This window comes from Grampus griseus, assembly GCF_964374135.1.
Source record: "Grampus griseus genome assembly, chromosome: 5".
In the NCBI taxonomy this organism is placed as follows: Eukaryota; Metazoa; Chordata; class Mammalia; order Artiodactyla; family Delphinidae; genus Grampus; species Grampus griseus.
This window is the reverse complement of record NC_138998.1, coordinates 48,728,725-48,748,502: the sequence shown is the minus strand read 5'-3', so window position 1 is coordinate 48,748,502 and position 19,778 is coordinate 48,728,725. Positions and strand designations below refer to the sequence as shown.

Sequence of the window (19,778 nt, the reverse complement as noted above, 5' to 3'; positions counted from 1 at the left end):
AAACAGATAGAAAGTTGCCCTGGTCTAGTGCTTTATACTCCAAAAATCCATGAAGGTAACATTGCATTGCCAGCATCTAAGACGTAGAGAGCGGATTATCAAATATCTTTTATTTTATGATTTGGGATTTTACTAACTCAAAATGACTTACTATCTCCATTGTAATTGTTATCTTGATGTTGTTTACTTGGAGTCTTAGATGGTTATTTATAGTAAAGCAAAGGTTGTTGAGCCTCTAACTTGTTGCCCTTAAAAATGAAGTGAAAAGTAGACATGTTAACAATGTCTAATTGAAACGTGCTGGATTATATGAGACTCCTCTAATCAGCTCATGTAGCTGCTCACCAAACGGAAGCTTTATGATCCTCTGACGCCACTCACTGGTCATGCCTGGACTCAGGGAGCCATTTAGCAGCACAGCTAGGACGGGCTTGGCCTGGGTTTGGCCCCCTAACCCGAGCTGGCCCTTGTTTTGGTCTCTTGCAGCTCTGTGTGACATGCACCCCATGAGAGCCCTCTTTCTCATCCCCCGGAACCCAGCGCCTCGGCTGAAGTCTAAGAAGTGGTGAGTTTGGTCTTCAGTGTTTTACAGGTCTAAGAGCAGGGTTTCCTGTGATTCTCTTTTGGATGAGCTCAAATCCTTAGGTCCTGCTGACAAGATTAGACTGATATGTACTAAGACTCGGTGAGCGATTATGATGTTATTCATCTTAAAGTACATATTGAGGACCTGCTATTTGCACAGTAAGACCTTATCTTCACACCTTCAAGGTAAGGAGGTATTAGCTAAAATGGGTAGCAGAACCCAAGTAATAACATGGAAGCGCTTTGATGTATTACTCCGAGTAATATCTTTCCTGGTAGCGCAGAACATCTCATCAGAAAGGGTGATAGTTTGGAGTCAGCCCATTAGGTTGGCTGACGTTCTTCTGTTCCTGAAGACATTAACTCCCTAAATGTGTCTACACACTTGGTAGCATGCGAGATGATTTTACTGCTCTGTGCATGAGCATCTATAATTTTTATTTTTGCTATTGCTTTCTCTTTATGGCAGGTGATACTGGCTTCTTACTTGGGGCAGTGATATAACTTTCCATCTAATAAACTAATTCACATAAAAAGTGACTTAATTTAAAGAAAAATGCTAAGTGAATACTTGTATGGGTGGTGAAGTGTAGGGTAAAAATTGTGTTGGTAGCGTGTGATTGACTAGAGTTTGGGAACAGAGTTCTACAGGTTAGGCCAGGAGCTGGACTTTTGACTATTTTGTGCACTTACATCAGGGTCTTTGTATCTTGTCATTCTGTGACAAAAAATTCATTGCTCCTCCCCTTCCCCCTGTGGATATGGTATATCCTTCTTGGTACATTCTCAGTTCTGATTCCCTTTGCCCTGGGCACAATTCCTGGACCATTTATGACCTCCTACCCTTTTCTAGAGACATATGCTAGGCAGCTTGAGCCTGAAGGGACAAGACTCTTTTGCCCCTTTTCTTTTTTCTTTTTCTTTTTTTTAAAATAAATTTATTTATTTTTATTTTTGGCTGCGTTGGATCTTCGTTGCTGTGTGTGGGCTTCCTCTAGTTGTGGCGAGCGGGGGCTACTCTTCGTTGCTGTGTGTGGGCTTCTCATTGTGGTGGCTTCTCTTGTTGTGGAGCGCGGGCTTCAGTAGTTGTAGCATGCGGGCTCAGTAGTTGTGGTTCTCGGGCACTAGAGCACAGGCTCAGTAGTTGTGGCGCACGGGCTTAGTTGCTCCACGGCATGTGGGATCCTCCCGGACCAGGGCTCAAACCCCTGACCCCTGCATTGGCAGGTGGATTCCTAACCACTGCACCACCAGGGAAGCCCCTCTTCTGCCCCTTTTCATACCACTTCGTGATCAGGTCCTTGACCGAGGCCCTCATGTTTCTCACGCACCCACCCACAGTTTCACCCTCCACTATACGAGAGCAATCTTAATTAATACCATCATCCAGGAATGACATAGCGACCCTGGTTGAACAAGAGAAAGGCGTACTGCACAGAGAGAGGGAAAGGAAACAGCCAGAAGAGACGACAGCCTCGGAGTTGGTTGCCGAGGGCTGCACAGGAAGAGAGTGAGAGTTGCTATTGGTAACGAGGAGGCAGAGCATCCCTCCTCCCCTCTCCAGAGGGTCACTGTGGTGTGAGACAATCACTCTCTCCCCAGCAACAGCCTTCCATTGGGCACCACGCAGCACGTGATCCGCAGGCGCCCAGAGGCACTGCTTCCTCCCTTCTCTCTGGAACAGACTCCTGGGGAGGAGTTGGCTCGGTCCTGTTCCTTGGGAGTGTCAGTGGCACTGTGCAGCCCTCCACTAGCTTCCTGCTTGTGCTTCATGCCACGCCTCCCGGGAAGTGGGGTGGGAGGGCTGCTGAGTCCAGTGGGCTTCACGTGCCCTGTGCCCTCCCTTCCCCCTCTGCCCTCACTGCTGCTGGACAAAAGGACCGTCCACACGTCTGCTGTTTGTCTGGCACGGTGTGGCCACACACCTCATTCCAGAAGTATTTGTGTTGATTGCCAACTTTAAAAAATCTGATGGTGGAGCAGTCCATGGAGATTTCTGACCTTTTTTGACAAAGGTGCAGCAACACTGTCCTGCCCAATGGTTCCTGCTCCCTTTTAAGGGGAGAGCTTGTGCTTCTGCCCCAGTCACTGCCTCTCCCAACCCAGAAGCTGGTACCTGTTGGTCACCCCACTTGTCCTGTTTCCTTCTTACCCCTGGTCTGCACCGTCCTTTGTGTGACCCGTCTGGCCCCCAGAAGAGTGAGTGACTGGCCCCGGCACTACAGTTTCTGCATTCATTGACCTTGCTCCAAAAAGGGCAAACCCTGCACTGACCTTGTCTGAGAAATACAGACCTGGGGAGAAATACAGGCTAACTTCTCTGCTGTAAACCTTTGGCAATGAGAGCTAATTGTGATAATGCTGTAGGGAGCTGGATCCGTCCAGGGACAGTGAGACCAGGAAGGAAGGAGACCGGGCCACCTTCATCTCGCCAGCCTAAGCCAGTTACAAGCAGGAGCCCCACACTGCTAGGCAGGGGATGGGAGAATGACTTGACTGTTGGAGAGCAAGTGGGAAAAACAAAAGCCCTGGGAAAATACCCTTTTCCTCTCAGAACCCAGCCTTTATAAAGATAGCTGTGCAGCCTCGGGCCACAGGACACTTGGTGTGGCTCGAATTTCTCTGCAATAGAATTCCAGTGTTTAAGTGAAAATACTTAGGCACCTCAGAGTACTTGTCTTGAACGACCAGGTCCAAAGTGATTTAAAATAGAATCGGGTTTGAGAGGAAGTGAAATATTTCTGTCTGTTTTCCTTTTCCTTCTTTCCCTCCTCCCCCATCAAAAGAAACCAAACTCTGAAATGTTCTTTTATATCCAGCTCTTCTCTACTTAAATGAGTTATCGGATGAAGTATACTGTTCCTAGTGTATATTCCAGCATATGACCAAAGGGGACGCCATTGTGGCAGAGACGGCAGTGAACTCTTCATTATAAGCATTCATTCAGCTGAGGGTCATTTCCAAGGAACTTGACTGAGTCTACAACATACAAGGCATATGTATGTTGTAGACTCAGCAACTTATATGTATGTATGTGTATTTAAGATATATATAAAAATTTAAACTATATATGTAAAGTATATATTTAATCTTTTTTATATATTTTTTATTGAATGAAGGAGACTTTAAATTCTGTAGTGCTTTACGATTTTCAAAAGTTTCACACACATGATTTTGTATAGTCCCATAATAACCCTTTTTTTTCTTAACCACAGCCCTGCCAGACAGATGCTCTGAGTCCTCATTTTATGGGTGAGAGTCTGAGGCTTGGGTAGGTTATCCTCCTTGCACTAGGCTGTACAGTCTCCGTTTGCCAAGTTTGTAACCCGTATTCTTTCTACTGTACCATTTGACCTCTTAAAGTTCAAGGTTAAAGTGGTAGAGAAGGAGCTGTACTCGTCCCTAAGTGTGAGCACTTGTTCCTTGAGCCTTAACATTAGGGAAACAAAGGCAGTCACACTGTGTTCCCCTTTTGTTATGGGAGGAAAGGAGAGCATCCCTGCAGCAAGAGCCGGGCCCTTCCTTCCCCATCAGCGTAGTGAGAAGAGGCCTCGGGCTAAGGAAGTCCTGTGGTCAGGGCTCCAGTCAGTGTTCACGTGGCTCAGACCTTTGATTAGGCCTCCAGGAGGGTTACAACCTGAGTTGAATCAGAGGAGAAGAAGGATGCTCTCACCATCTGTCTCCACGTCAACAAATGACACAGTGCGGTGGGATTCCCATGTTCCCCTCCTGTCTCTACTCCTGCTCTGTGTGTGGTTGGATTCAACCCACATAGGTAACCATCCCCTTCAAAAGATTTCCTCTCCCTTCTCTTCCCACCGTGCTCACCCCGGCTCCCCTGCCCTCACACATATACTCCATGCCGTAGCTTCCCTCCAGGGGTCTCTGGAGAAGGATGGAAATGACTCTGTTCCTGTGAAAGATGGTCAGTCTTGTCCTTTTCACATGCCCTTTAAATGTGAAGGTTCCACACAGGCAGCACTCCACTGAACTCATCAGAAAAGTCCTAACTGCTTATCACTGGAAAGAGGTATAAGATTCCCGGTCCGAGCCACTCGTGCTCCAGATGGAGACTGGAGGCCTGGTGTGGTTAACTGGCTTATCCTGAGTCCCCGGTTCATGGCAGCCTGGAACCCCAGCCTTCTGCTTTTACTCCAGAGCTTACAACCATTTCTGTTATTTTATGAAACACCAGTTCTGATTCTTGCTGCGTTATCAAGCACTTTTGTTTTCGAAATGACAGTGGTCTTAGGTGGGGAGGGGACTGTAAATAAAATCATGATAATAGAAAGGAAATATCAGAAAATACTTCATATAGACTGAATTTACTACTAGCAGTGTGACTTTGGACTTTATTGAAATCAAAACAAAAGTTATTACACAAACTTTTTTTAAATTAACCTTTTTTGGCAGTCTCCTTAGAGATAATAATGATCCTGGTGGGCTAACGCGTCTAATCCTAGTGTATGTAAAATAATTCCCTTAAAGAACTCTATACTATTTGGTTCAACCCAAGTGGGGAAAATCACCTTCAAATTTCTGCTCGTAGCCCTCAAGGCAGATCCTCCTGTTCTTTAAGCCTGGTAGTGGTCAGAGATGCTGGGACATTGTCATCATAGTAATAGTAATAATAATAACAATCATAGCAAACACACATACAGCATTTATGATGTAACAGGCCCGGTTCTAACTCATTTAATCATCACGACAGTCTTTTGAGATAAGTACTAACAGTATCCCCATTTGCAGCCAGGGAAACTGAGGCACAGAAAAGTTAAGGGATCTGCCTAAAATCGCACAGTTAGTAAATGATGGAAACTGAAAGAGAGAAAGAGAGTAGTTCCAGGCAAGTGCAAATTTTAAAGATCAAATTGCACGTAGGGAGCCTGGAGATTACCAAAAACTTTGAGCCCAGCTCACTAAAACATTATAGTGATTAATGTCATCATCGTTCAGGCATTTTTAATTCCTCTAACACAGTTTAATACATAAACAGGAAAAATCTGGGAAGATAAAGTGTTCAGTGACACTGGTATTAGAAGAACTAGTATCTCAGACTGTAAGTACCAGTCCCTAACATTTATCTCTCGGTGCCAACCCTTGGGAAATTAGTATTACTGATCTTGAGCTTTTTTTCTTAAAGTGACAGAACTAAATTACCAGCCGCCAAGACTGAAACAATAAAGTTATAGAAATGTACTTTAAACTCGTTAGGCCTCTCGGCAAAGAGTCAGGTGATGCTTAATGTAGGTGAAGTATTTTTACTTTTAATTAAGCATGCAATTAAGCATATTGATTCTTTGGTCACACTAACTTAAATGGAGACAATGAATCTTTCTTTGAAGATTTGTTTTAAGTAGCATTATTTCCTCTTCACTGAGAACCATTTGCAGATGACATGGGATGGACTGCCAGCTTTGTAGTTGTACACGTCTTGGCCCATCCTTTGGGCCCCAAAATATTCTCTTGAATATTTCTTGAGGTTCCTTCTCACCAGGAGAGATAATGGAAAAAAGACTCTGCTATAGGGCTTCCTAGTGGCGCAGTGGTTGAGAGTCTGCCTGCCGATGCAGGGACACGGGTTCGTGCCCCGGTCCGGGAGGATCCCACATGCCGCGGAGCGGCTGGGCCCGTGAGCCATGGCCGCTGAGCCTGCGCGTCCGGAGCCTGTGCTCCGCAACGGGAGAGGCCACAACAGGGAGAGGCCCAAGTACTGCAAAAAAACAAAACAAAACAAAGAAAACCTCTGCTATAGCTGTTCCCATTAAACTCCCTGAACACTCTCTCATCCCGGAGATGTCTCTGCCTTTTGTGAGGTGTCAGTATCGGGGAAGGGAATGTACAGTCTATTAAGTCTGGATCTCTTTTTAAATTGGTTATGATTTCTTTTATTTATCATCCCCTAATGAATAGTTGCCCTCTATAAAGAACAAACTTTTTCTTCCAAGTTGCAAGCAGAAAAAAAGAACTTCCATTTGCATTCCTCGTGAATATTTAATAGCTTTCTGTCTTCATTTGTTTTTGTTTTCACCTTTTTAATGCTGATTTTCTACCTAGAAGAGTACTGTGTGGAGTTTGTCTATTTCTTTATGCAGGTTAACCTTATTCTTTTCATTTTATTCCTTAGGACAGTCCATTATTTCATTATGGTTTTTTGTGTTTTTTTGTTTATTTTTTTTTGCAAAGTCCCTCCTTAGATGATATCACATTAGTGCTTCCACAGATTAATCCAATGGATAGAAAGAAAGTGTATGAAGTGATATCTTCTCTCTAAGCCTTCATCTCTGTCCCTCAGAAGCACACATTTGAAGCCACGTTACAGCTCTCGTCCAGAATTCTCACCCGATAACCATCCACGCATTCATCTGTTTGTCAAACACGTAGTGTGCTCGTGATAGGAAGGTGACTCAGGCAGCTCCCAACTCTGGGGAGAATTCCAGTGTCAGGGAGGCAGGGCTACAAGCTGAAGGACTTAGAGGGAGATGCTTAGAATGTCCATCCTACTGTTCCTATGTCTAGTCCTCAGTGTTTCCAATCCTGATTCATCCTGAGCTGACCTTCAGGTGACCTTTACTTCTATGTAAAATAATTTAAAAGCTTGAACATAGCCTGGAAATTTAAGGAGGAAAAAATACCAGTAGTTCAGTACTACTTTAAAAACATGGAGTAAGGTGAAAAACTGCTTTGACCGGGGCAGAAATGGAGAGTGGTACGTATAGCAGTGCCCTCTCCCATTTGAATCTTGAAGAACACGCTCACCATTGTGTTCTGTGTGGTGAGGACACCTTTCAGGCCTGAAGGATATATATATACAGAGCCCACTGGGAAGTTTGGGGAAGCTTGCGGAAGCTTGCTTCGGGGATCTGCTCCTGTAACTCCCCAGTGCTCCACAGGAGGGCAACAGAGTGCGCAAAATGGATTCATTCCTGAGCAGGGTTGGGCCACGAGGAGGGTGAGCAGGGTTCCTCCAAGGTCTCCAAGGGTGATGTGCCCTGCTGACAGTGGGGCACCTCGGAAAGGCATGCTGTAGAGTCATGAGCTTAATTATTTATGATGCTGGACAATTTCTTGGAACTTTCAGACAGAACATGCATGCCCAACTCATGAATCATAGCTCAAGTCATCATTAGTATCTACCACGCTATGGACTTGTGCCCTATTCGCGGGTATCTCTCACAGCTTTCCCCTGCCCCTGTGCGTCTCTGGAACAGGGTTTATCTCTGAGGAAATGGTGCCTTTCTAGAAAGAGATAAATTTGCTTCTGGGTATGAACTTAATCCCTATAAGTTAAGTTTCCAAGTCTGTGGATTGATAGCAAACATACACATACATCCTGTTCTTATTCATTGGAAAACAAAGTTCAAAAGTGATTCAAAACTGCCAGTTAAAAAATTTGCCTAATGTTCATTTTACCATATAAGAATCCTGCTCATTCCTACATAATGTACTCCCCCTTACCTGTCCAACCCTGGTTTTACTTTTCCCAGCTTGCGTTTTCTGCCACATTTAGAGAACTCACCTCAGTGTCCCCTGACATATAGTATGCTCAATCCCAGCCTTAGTTTTTCTCTGATTTTCTACTTCCCTGAACTATCCTTTCCCAAGAGTGATTTTTCTCCTAATTCTTTAAGGCCCAGCTCTGGTTCCCTCATTCCAATAGACCTTCCAGGTGTGATTCTTATCGGGGTCTTTCTCTTCTCTGGTGCCTGTGGTCTTCTGTATGTACAAACTGTGCAAAAATGCTTTCGTGCTATGACTACCATACACTGCCTGAGTTGTGTGTTGATGGCAGTGATGCCTTTGAACCCCTTTGTGCCTAATAAATAGCTAGACCGACTTTGTGATTGGTTGATCCCTAAAGTTTGCTTTTCTTTGGATTATCTTTTAATCTATGGGTTCATCTCTTCTGTTCGGCAGGTCAAAAAAATTCCAGTCCTTTATTGAGAGCTGTTTGGTAAAGAATCACAGCCAGCGACCAGCAACAGAACAACTGATGAAGCATCCATTTATACGAGACCAACCTAACGAAAGACAGGTCCGCATTCAGCTCAAGGACCATATTGACAGAACAAAGAAGAAGCGAGGAGAGAAAGGTGAGACACACGTTTGTATTTCAGCGAGGGAAACAAAAGACCGAGTGAGTCATGGGCTCTTGAGGTATTGGAAGGTCGGTGGGGATTTCAAATAGGCCTGCATTGTTCTTTAGTGTGAAGGGCTGCCTCTGAGATCACAGCCTGCGGGCAACACTAGGGGGGAGGCTGCTGAAATGGAATCTTTCGTGAAAGAATAGAACCTCGGGAAATATTACCTTTTCCAGGCACTGAACAAAAAGTCATGTTGAGTGATACTATGAAGTGGTTTAATACGACAAGTGATTTTCTTAATTCAAATGAATATTCATGTTTCGAAGACTCAACATCTACAGAAGACAAGCAACCTTAAAAAAATAAACCCATCTAGTTGACATTTTTCGGTACTGGCACTCTTCACCATTTAAGTTTTCGTGCTCTGAGACTCATTTCTAATTTAGTTATTTGGAAGTCAGAATGACTTTTATTACAGTCAAAGCGATATAAAAGAAGTTGCCAAGCTGCTATATGGAACGTCACATTTTCTTCTTTATAGATTCAAAAACTCTTTTCTCTTATGACTCTAGCTGTTAGACTCTACTACCTTTTCACTGCATCACTGGAAAAGACATGAGTCAAAACTTGGGGCCCTGGGACTGTGCCAAAGTTGTTTGAATAGAGACGCAAAATTCCTTAACTAGCATCCTGACCAAGGTGAAAACTCATGTGGTCTGGGGCAGGTTTTATGACTTAGCTGGGTAGGAAGGTAGGGGAGGTTGAGGATGGGAAGGAAAGGGGGGGATGCAGAGAACAGACAAGGTGAGAGCTCCCTGGTGGGAGGAGGAGGGGGCAGCTGGCCAGGCTGACAGTGAGGGGGCGATAGAGGGCTGGCCAGGTGAGCACTGAGCATGCGGGGGCCGGGCAGGTAGAGAGCAGAGGGGGAGGCCAGGGACCGAGGGTGGGAGGTACATGGTGATGTGCTTGGCTCCACTTCTGTACTCTCCATCTTTCTCCTCTTTTCTTCACGATCCAGACGGAACGGGGAGGGTGGTGGGCAGCACAGAAGAGAGGGTGCACTCCTTTTATTTGAACTTCGCCTCTTCTTTGCCTCTGCAGTTAATATCTTCAGGTGGCAAGGTATGAGCAGGGTCCTAGGGGTGGGGTGGTGAGCCCTGTAGGGGTCAGGACTGGGCAGAGGTAAGCTCAGCAGAAGCTAAGGGAGGAGAAATCCTCGGTGAAGCTTCAAGGGAAGAGTTCCTTCTTTGCAGCCGGCCTCAGGGACGCAGGAAAATGTGTGATCAGGTTAGACTCAGGAACGGGAGGTTATGAAGCTAATCCAAAAAGGAGGCTCATCTTCAGTCGTTAGCGGCTGGAGACGGATGACGTATCAATCAGGGCCCAAGGAGTTGGGAGGGCAGCCCAAGCTGGAGGAACTAAGCTGGAGAGAAATAGATGAGTCTGGTCAAAAAGTGCCAGAACTGATTTTTCAACTGCTACTTATTAATAGTGGTCTTGGGCCCCTCCATGAAGTCAGACTTTTAAAGGGAAGAGTGTAGTGTTAATCCACTATACTCCAATATGAAATAAAAAGTTTAAAAAATAAAAAATTTAAAAAATAAAGATAAAGGGAATAGTTTAGGGCAGTGTGTCAGACATGCAGCCCATTAAAGGCCAACTTTTCTAAAAAGAAAATTTATTTTCCTGTAGGTGTATAGAATAGGTTAAGTACTCGGACTCTTCTTTTCAGACTCAAATTCTGAGTTCAAATTCTACTTCTACCCCTTAATGGTTATGTGAACTTCACCCCAGTTTTCTCATCTTTAAAATAGGAATGGGGGTATAATAATAATTAGTATTGTCTGGCATTTTTACAAAGATTAAATGAGATGATACATGTAAACTGCCTGGCACATAGATGTACTGAATAAATGTAAGCTATCCTTATTTAGACAATTCTTATTGACCTACAGTTTTTCAGTACCGTTCAGGGTTACTTTCTGAGATCATGTGACCTCTGCCTCTGACCTGTGAGTAAGAGTGGGTAAAGCTTGTGCCTTGGATTGTTTTCACATTTGGGGGGCACAAACTCTAGAATGTGACTTAGAACTCACCACCCCATGAAAACAGACTATTTTTAATGTGTTCCCTCTCTGCAGGGTAAAGAGTAAGATCCTTGGGAGTAGGCTTACTCGACAGTTGCATGATGATTTAAGGAACCTCATTCTGTTTAGGCTTCGAGCCACCAGCAACCTTCTTTTTTGTCTGCTCCCCAAGAAGGAGTGTTGCTCAAAATGAGACTTCATTCCAGTTGCTCGGTTTGATTAAATGACTTAACTTGCTCCTTCTAATATTTTTTCATTCTCTTAGTAGCTCTAAGACCAGCTTCTGGTAGAATCAAAAATTTTTAATGTGCATTGCTTTGTGATTTTTTTAACCTGATATTATTTTTTCCTTCAGATATGTTGATACATTGCTAATTTAAGCCACTAATATAAAAGCAATCACGCTGGATCCTGGTGAAGTGTTATAGTTGAGGAGATTGACAAATGAAATTTTTACCCTAGAGAGGAGAAATAATTAGATTAATTGTGTGCTTCTTTTCCTTGCTATAATTTACTTTACTAGATAAAATTTCTGCATTTTACTTTGAACTCTGTTGATTCATTTAAGGAAAGTTTGGAATGTTAAACTTGCAATGTGGAATACTGAAACACTTTATGAAGGTTCTTTACATTTTCATAAAATAATACTTTTTAAAAAGTAGCCTGAAAACTTCATACTTATCTAAACATGTGAAGCTAATTTTTACATGGTTTTTAAAAATACTCTTGAAGTCATCGTGCTATGGCTTCCTTTCATCATCCCTTTAATGGCTAAATAGTATGGAAAGCAAAATGTGTTTATGATCAAATTTCATAGTTCTCATCATGTGACTGCTGCCTCCTGGTGGTAACATAACCAAATTGCAATTTCAGTTTCTTTTCGGGGGTGTACAAATGTCTTAAAAGTTGTAATTACTAACACATAGCTATCAAGGGATGATAGCCCTGTGACAACCTCCCTGCTTAAAATGAAAAGCTCCTCCAAAGTCTCCCCATTGCCTACGGAAAAGTCCTCAGCATGGTATATATAAAGATCATTAAGCTATATCAGACCTGCTGGGCTTTCTCACTCCATCTGCTTTCTCACACCAGCCACTCACAACTCAGTATTTCCTGAACATTCATGCACTATAATACTGTTAGCCTTACTCAGGTGGTTATGTTGCTTAGAATGCCCCTTTCCCAGCACTTTCAGCTGCCATCTGCCTAAAAAAGGGCTACTGATCTTCCAAGGTCCAGCTCATTTCTTCCTCAAAGACTTCACTGTTCCCTTCCCCCATTATGACCCATGGACTTAGCTGCTTTTTTGTCTGATATCTCATTGCTTTTTTTATGTAATTCTATTTAGTATATAATGTGTTGGAAAGAATGCTAATTATAAAGTTGGAAAAATTCTGGATTGAATTCTGAATCCAAATCTCAGATTTATTAGTCATATTACTAAACTGCTTATAATCTTTGCTTGCAAAACGGGTATTATGTTAAAGGATTGTTATGAGAAGTACATGAGAGAACATAATTATCTAGCATAGTGACCAGCATGGGCAATACCCAATAAAAATTAGTTCTCTTTCTTCATAATCATGGAGATTCTGATTATTTACTTATCTATCTTGACCATTAGATTCTAATCTCCTCCGAAGCAAAGACTCGATCTTGTTCGTTATGGCATGTTAACTTGCTTAATATATTAGGGAATTAAATGAATGTCCCCAGTGGGTCAATCAAAACACATTTAACTATATTTTTAATAGCACACGTTGTCAAAAGTTTCTGTCTGGTATTAAGATATCTAAAGGCAATTTGTGAGTCTATGTAAGTCATAATAAAATTCCTATGTAAAAAATGATTACTCCTTGTCAGTAAGTTAACAGTGGCCCAATAAAAGATTGGGTTAGGTGGTCCTATAAGGGGAGTTAACACAAACTGAAAAGTTATGTTTCAGCTCCTTGTCTTCACTTTTATGTGAATGCCAGGCATTAGGGAGAGAATCTAGAGTCGGCTGGGGCAGTCTTGGATGTTAATTCCACGTGCTTAAATCTAGCTGGTGGGCACTGTTGGATCACAAGTCAGGAGGCCTGGAGCCTGTCCCAGGTCAGCATTAAGGACAACTCTTTGGGCCTCAGTTTACTTATACATAAAATGAGGGCATGAGCTTTACTGAGCTGTAGCATCTTTTTGCACACTAATATTCTGTGGGTCTCTCTTTAGATGAGACGGAGTATGAGTACAGCGGGAGTGAGGAAGAAGAGGAGGAGAATGACTCAGGAGAGCCCAGGTAGGCGAGCAAGAGCTATCTTCTCAGTTTCACATTTTGCACTGTGGTTGTGTGAAATTCACGTCCTTTTGATTTATAGGTTCATTTTTAAGAATCCAGCAGGGTGGTCTTATTTAATTTATTGCCCACAAATGTACTCATTAATTTGGGAAAATTTCCCTAGGCAGACTCTTACAAGAACATGGAAATCAGGATATTCTTTATCTTGTCTTTCAAGATTTATTTCCTTGTTTCCTCACCTGTGTAACATGTAGAATGGGTAGGAGGCAATTATCTGGGTAATACAGGTCTAAAAGTGCCTAAAACTGCAACTCTCTGGAGACCAAAGTGGTATTTTTGGACTTGAGTTATCCAGTCCATTACTTCATACCTTTGAGACATTTAGGTGGCCACTGTCCTCGTCACATGGCGTGTGTTTTCAACACAGCCTAATCCAAGAGGAAACAGTTTCCAGGAAATCAGATTACACTCTAGAGGTGAACCCTAAATAGAAACGTCCACTCCCATTCCTGTTGTCATACGTTGGCCCCCAGAATCAAGTGCTGCTTTACTAGCGTCATCCCTATGTGTTGAATTTCACTTGACTTTGATTCTGACTTTCTTCTAGTCTGTGTTCATAAGTAATTAATGCCAGTGTGCTCACACTGCCAGGATTTCTCTTTTGTAAGAGAATTCAGCTCATGGCAGTTTGGTGAACAAGGGGCGTGGGCATGCACACCAGGGCGGATGCACTGTACATGTGAAGTGAGATTGCTGGGGGAAATGCACAAAGCAGAAGGATCACTGGGGTATATGGGTCCCCATCCTCTAGCCATCCAAGGAAGGGACCCAGTACTCAATAAGGAGCAGTTCTTGTACGACTGAGGCAGAGCTTCTGAACCAGGGAAGGGGCCAGTTCAGCCACTGCTGCTAGAACAAGCTAGTGCACTCCTTTTTCTGAGCTATTTCAGACCTGCCAAGCTGGATTATTGCTAAAACTACTGGAAGAGGATGGGATTGAGGTTACAGGGCCATCAGTTTTTCTCTCTTCACCTGTTACGGGAATTTTCAAGGTCAAAGACTGAAAGAGAAGTCTTTCCTTCTATCTGGACACTTAATATGTTTTCTTCCCCTCATTTAGCTGCATAAATATGGTGACTGCCAAGTAGTGATGTGGAAAATGAACATTCTTGTAAAGCAAAGGACCAAATGCCTTGTTTTCAGAGTCGTACGCTATTTTTCCAAAGCTCACCCAGACAGACATGTCAGCCCTTCTGATCACTCTCCACGGAGCTGAGAACCTCACCTTAACTAACACTTGCTAAACCGCATGTTTGGAGTCACTGAGTGGATGACCTAGCCATCTCTTCACATTTCTATAATTGTCACATGTCTTTATATCACATAGAAGATTATGTTCCAAGTCCTGTTTTCTGGACACATCTAATTAATTTTCATGAAATCCTGTAAAATAGAAAGGGATAGTGGTTATCTCATTATAGAAATGAGGTAGCAGCCCAACAGTAGCAATCGGCTCACACACGGAGTTAATGATTCAGTCAGTAATACATCTCGGGTCACCTGACATTGATTCAACATCAGTTAATATTAATGGATCGTCCTCATGTGCATGGGAAGCTGGGTTCCCTAAGCCCCACCACCTTTGCACAGACCATGTGGCCTGAGTAGATAAGCCCCTCCTTTGGGGGGTTGTTTAAGGTTCTACACAAAGGCTGTTGGTTTTAAAGGAGGCGTATTAGTAGAATCCAAGCACTGTCTATGAACCACGCCTTTTGATGTCATTTTATGGCAGTATCTCACATAGCACGCTACCCACTCTCCAAGACAGAATGATCCCCTTGTCAACCACCAAACCTGCTCCTCCCCTTTCATTCCCCTTCCCGGTTTGCGTCACCGCCACAGCCCAGACGCCAAGAAAAAACCTGCAAGTCATCCCTCACTCCACACATTAGATCCATCAACAGGTTTCATTGACTCTCTCCCCAGATGCCTCCTCCATCGCCACCTCCCCGACCTGGTTAGTCTCTATCCCAGAGCCACTGTAGTAGCAGCCCAGCTGGTGACCCTGCTTGCCCTTGTACCCACTGCAGAACATCATTTATTCAGCTGCTAAACAAAGCTGATCGTGTTACTCTCCTGTTAATAAGCTTTCCACGTGTGGCTTCCCCAGCCTCATGCTTTTACCCTCTGCTCTGTCTCTGACTTCCTCTTGTACCCCTCTCCCTCTCATTTGCTCTGCTCTGGGAAGACTGCCTGGGCTTCAGACCCTCAAAGAGGCCACCCCTGTTGCCACGACAAGCCTCTAAACTTGCTTTTCCTTCTGCCTGAAAGGTTCTTCCCCTACCTCCTCGTGTGACGGACTCTGCATCATTTGGGGCCTATCTCCACTATCAGCTTCTGGGAGAGGTCTTCCCCGATCACCCCATCTCAAGCAGAACCCTCATCCTAGCCCCAGTGCCTTTCCACTGTCCGTTTTAAACGCTTACACTTTTTTGTCTTCTATAGAGCCTATTAATATCTGAAATTATGTTATTTGTAATACTTTGTCTGCCTGTCTAATTATTTGCCTGTCTCTCTTCCCCACAAGAAAATAACTAGAGGGAGAACTTGTTTAGCTACTGCTGTATCCACTAGAGCCTATTATAGTGCCTGCCGCATAGTAGGTACTCAGTAATTATTTAATGGATTTATTTCAAGGGGAAGCTGCCAGAAAGATTAAAAGGGCTAGGTCTGTATGAGTAAGTAGGAACCATGTCCCTCCTCCTTGCTGGGCTGCAGAACCAAGGAGTCTGTAGCTTTGTGCTGTTCAAGGAGGTGATGCGGGTGAAGACGATGTACCCATCCAAGTAGACAGAGCAAGCTCGCTCACCGCTCCAGATTATTCATTTTTATTCGCTGGCTTAGCTCTTGCCTTTCTTAAAAGTGAAAATAAGCTGGCCTGGGGCTCAGGGCTTGCGTACTCACTACAGCCTTTAGAAATAGAGGGCGAGGGAGTGGTGTGGACGGTCCGGGAGAGAGGTGATGGCTTCAGGCATGTGACATCTCTGCGGCGATCGAGCGGCATAGGCATGCAGTAGTCACACTGAAGGCGAGGCTGGACGCGCGTCTGTTACGTGGACTCTGTTTCTTTTGCGGGGTGAGCAGTGGAATTAACGGAGGGTCTGAGAGCCCGTGCTTGAGCATGTGGCCTCTTTCCCCGCAGGTGGGTGAGGTACCCGCCTGGCTCGCCTCCGCCGGGACCCCCGGTAGCGAGGGCCCCGCCCTGAGCGGGAGCCTGATCTGTCTCTCCTGCCGCGCAGCTCCATTCTGAACCTGCCCGGCGAGTCGACGCTGCGGCGGGACTTTCTGAGGCTCCAGCTGGCCAACAAGGAGCGGTCTGAGGCCCTGCGGCGGCAGCAGCTGGAGCAGCAGCAGCGGGAGAACGAGGAGCACAAGCGGCAGCTGCTGGCGGAGCGCCAGAAGCGCATCGAGGAGCAGAAAGAGCAGCGCCGGCGGCTGGAGGAGGTGAGGACCCGCTCGGCCGCCTCTGCGACCCGCCCCTTGTGGCTGCGGTCCCCTTCCTGGGTGTCCGCCGTGGCCCGTGAGGTCGAGGCCATAGCCTGCTTGGAGCGCACACAGCTGAACTGCAAAGGAGGCTGCAGCCAGGCGCTCTTACAGGCGGGGGACTTCCCTTGCTGGGGGTGGTGTGACCTTGGCGTGGTCACATCAGGAAAGCAGGTGAAGGCTGCAGCCCCTTCAAGTCTTGCTCAGGTATCACCTTCTTAGTGAGGCTTCCTTGACCCCCTCACTTAAAATCACAGCCCCTCTCTACATCATGTCCTGTCGCTCTTCCCTGCTTAATTGTTTTTATATAGCTCTTATCACCTTCACACGTGTGTACTTCATGTACTTTCGTATATCTGTCTCTCCGCACTAGAATGTAAGCTCCCCGAGGATGGAAGATTCTTTTATCCCTATGTATCTCTACATCGTGTATCTAGACATTAGTGTCTAAAACAGTGACCATCACACAGTAGGCACCTCCTAAATATTTGTGGAATGAATGAACTAATAATATACAAGTGAATGAGTCAGTGACCAAGAGGTGAAGTATAGGTGTTGACTAGACCACAGTGAGTAGGCAGAGAAGCGAGACGTCAAATGTGGAAAAGCAGGGCCTGCCTATTGCTCCTCCTTTGTTACTCCTCTGAACACTGAAGAAAGCATTTCCCGACTCCTTCCACACACGCCTTGGTACCCAGGGCCTGTCCCGTAGCTAGTGGGCAAGACTTGCCTTCACCAATAGGTGTGCTGTCCTCTGTGTGGGAACCCATAGTGCCAGCCACACTTTCCTGCATGGCTTACCCTGGGCCAGGCTCTCACCCGTGTGGTCTTACGGACGTTTATTAAAGCCTCTTTCCCAGAACTTTGGTCCAGGGCCTCCTTCCTCTGCCAGATAAATCAAAACCTCTAGACAATTAGGAAACTGAGAGACCATAGCTGTTGGGGAAGTTGGATGGCAGATGAAAGCTTCACTAACGGCATGGTAATGGGGGAATAATTTTACAGTTCTCCCAAACACCATCTTGCCCCTCATTAACGGTTTACAGCAATTCATTTGCTCTGTCAGGTGGCCACTGCAGTTAGAGGGTGGTGAATTGCAGACTCCAGGAGCGGCTTGCTTTTTAAGTCGTACATCCAGGTCCAGCCTTCCTGGATCAGTGAGGGCTTCCGTTCCAGTTTGCAATAAATCCCATCAACCTCATTATGTCCCTAGAGTATTAGTATGCAGACCGGCAGCAGTCATACCCAGCAGTTACAATTCCTGAGTGACTTCTGTGTGCCAAATACCGGGTGAGGTGCTTTGCTTACACCCAGGATGTCACCGCTATCGTGGAGTTGTGTATATCCATGATCTCTCGCGCAAAGTGTGCATATCTCCATTTAACAAAGAGGAAACTGAGGTTCAGAGAGGGGAAGAAATTGGTCCCACGTCACAGAGCCAGTACGTACAAAGCCAGTATTCACACCCAGGTCTCCCTTCTCCCAAGGGGCCGTGTGGGCCCTGATGCACTAAGGGTAGATATGTAATCAGAGCCGTGAACTGTGATCCTCAGAACTGAACCTTATAAGCGTCTGCAAACAGCAGTAGGCAAATGAAGGACTTTCCAATCTAAGTAAGTCAGTCTAGGATGTTGTCGGAGGGACGAATGCTCAGCCCATAAAAGGTTTGAAGGTCACCTACCATCCTGTATTCTCAGAATTACACTATAGTAGACGGAGGCATTGTAGTGCTGAGGGGGCAGAAGCCTTCAAAGGCTCAGGCAAAGGCAGGGTGAAGGGAGGTGGGTGGTAATTAGCCAGCTCTCAGAAGTAAAGTACAAAGTGTAGGAGTGGAGGTGCCTGCCTCACCTCCGGTTACTCTCCTGGGCACGAATTGAGATTCTCAGACAGGTCCTTGCAGCTGTGCCTCGGTGTCGTTTCCTCCCGCCCACCCAGGCCGGCTGCAGCCTCTTGGACCGGACCCCCAGCCCAGCGCTGCACCATTTCCTTCAGTCTCTCGGGTCTCCTGAGGACCATGGCCTCTGCTGTCTGGATCCAAGGCTTACTCCTTTTAACTTCTGATCAAGCCTCTCTCCGCAGCCAGGACCCTCACAGGCTCTGCCCCCCAACCCTGCCTTTCCTGCAGCTTTCCTGATTTGTGGTTTATTCCTTCCAAGAGCATTTCCCGAGGCCCTCGCCTCACTGGAGCATCATGCCCTGGAAATCTGGACCATTTGCCTTTCCCCTGTCTGGCTAATGAGCTCCTTGCCTGGTGATTTGCTACACTTAGTTTCAGGCTAAAAGCATTTACCGAGGGCTTCCCTGGTGGCGCAGTGGTTGAGAGTCCGCCTGCCGATGCAGGGGACACGGGTTTGTGCCCCGGTCCGGGAAGATCCCACATGCCGCAGAGCGGCTGGGCCCGTGAGCCATGGCCGCTGAGCCTGCACATCCGGAGCCTGTGCTCCTCAACGGGAGAGGCCACAACAGTGAGAGACCCGCGTACCACAAAAAAAAAAAAGCATTTACCGAGTAACCCTAGAAAATCCCCTTGTCATCCCATAAAATGTTTAACATACCAGAGAATGCAAACACGTGTACACAGACACACAAGCACACTCTTATATGAATTTCCTTCTATTTTTTCTTTCTTTTTTTTTTTTTTTTAATTTTAACACAAGAACTCTTGGCCTTTGAACCTAGATCCTCAGTTGGTACAGTCTTTTCAGAGGATACATTGTATTGTTTTGGTTTTCTTTTTTTAGATTTTCTTCCTCTTGTACCTGGTTTGATCTATTTAAACATTATATGTTTTTTTTTCATCAAGTTGCTTGACTAACAATTTCTAACAGTTAGGAAGCACTTAACCATAAGACAGGTACTCTGTTCAGTACTTCATGTGAATTGTCTCATTTAATCCTCACAAGAACCCCCAGTCTAAAGATAAAGCAGCTGAGTCTCAGAGAGGTTAACAACTTGCTAACGGTCACGCAGCTTGAGACAAAACGAGGGTTCAAACCCAGCAGGTTGGACTCCAGAGCCCAGCCACTGTCGCTGCATCTGTCCTGCCCCTCCCCCGGCAAGCCAGAGTCAGTGTGCTTTTCCATAGTCTTCACCTGGCCTCTGCTTCTGTGGTCTTTTACACTGAGAATTTAAGGATTTCTGAGCAAGGTCAAAGAAGCGGCACTCAGGGGGGGCTCATCTTTGAGCTGGATTCTGGCTCTC

General features: G+C 45.3%; 1 protein-coding gene across 8 annotated transcripts in view; it reads left to right on the top strand.

The window, feature by feature from the left end:
- The window catches only part of TNIK (TRAF2 and NCK interacting kinase), a 412,271-nt gene that overhangs the window by 300,104 nt on the left and 92,389 nt on the right, over nucleotides 1-19,778 (top strand). For all 8 annotated transcript variants that reach the window (XM_082655678.1, XM_082655677.1, XM_082655674.1 and 5 more), the window contains exons 9-12: nucleotides 487-565; nucleotides 8,503-8,678; nucleotides 12,968-13,034; nucleotides 16,334-16,538. In XM_082655678.1, coding sequence (XP_082511804.1) covers nucleotides 487-565; nucleotides 8,503-8,678; nucleotides 12,968-13,034; nucleotides 16,334-16,538 — 527 coding nt within the window. The remainder of the gene's footprint in view (nucleotides 1-486; nucleotides 566-8,502; nucleotides 8,679-12,967; nucleotides 13,035-16,333; nucleotides 16,539-19,778) is intronic.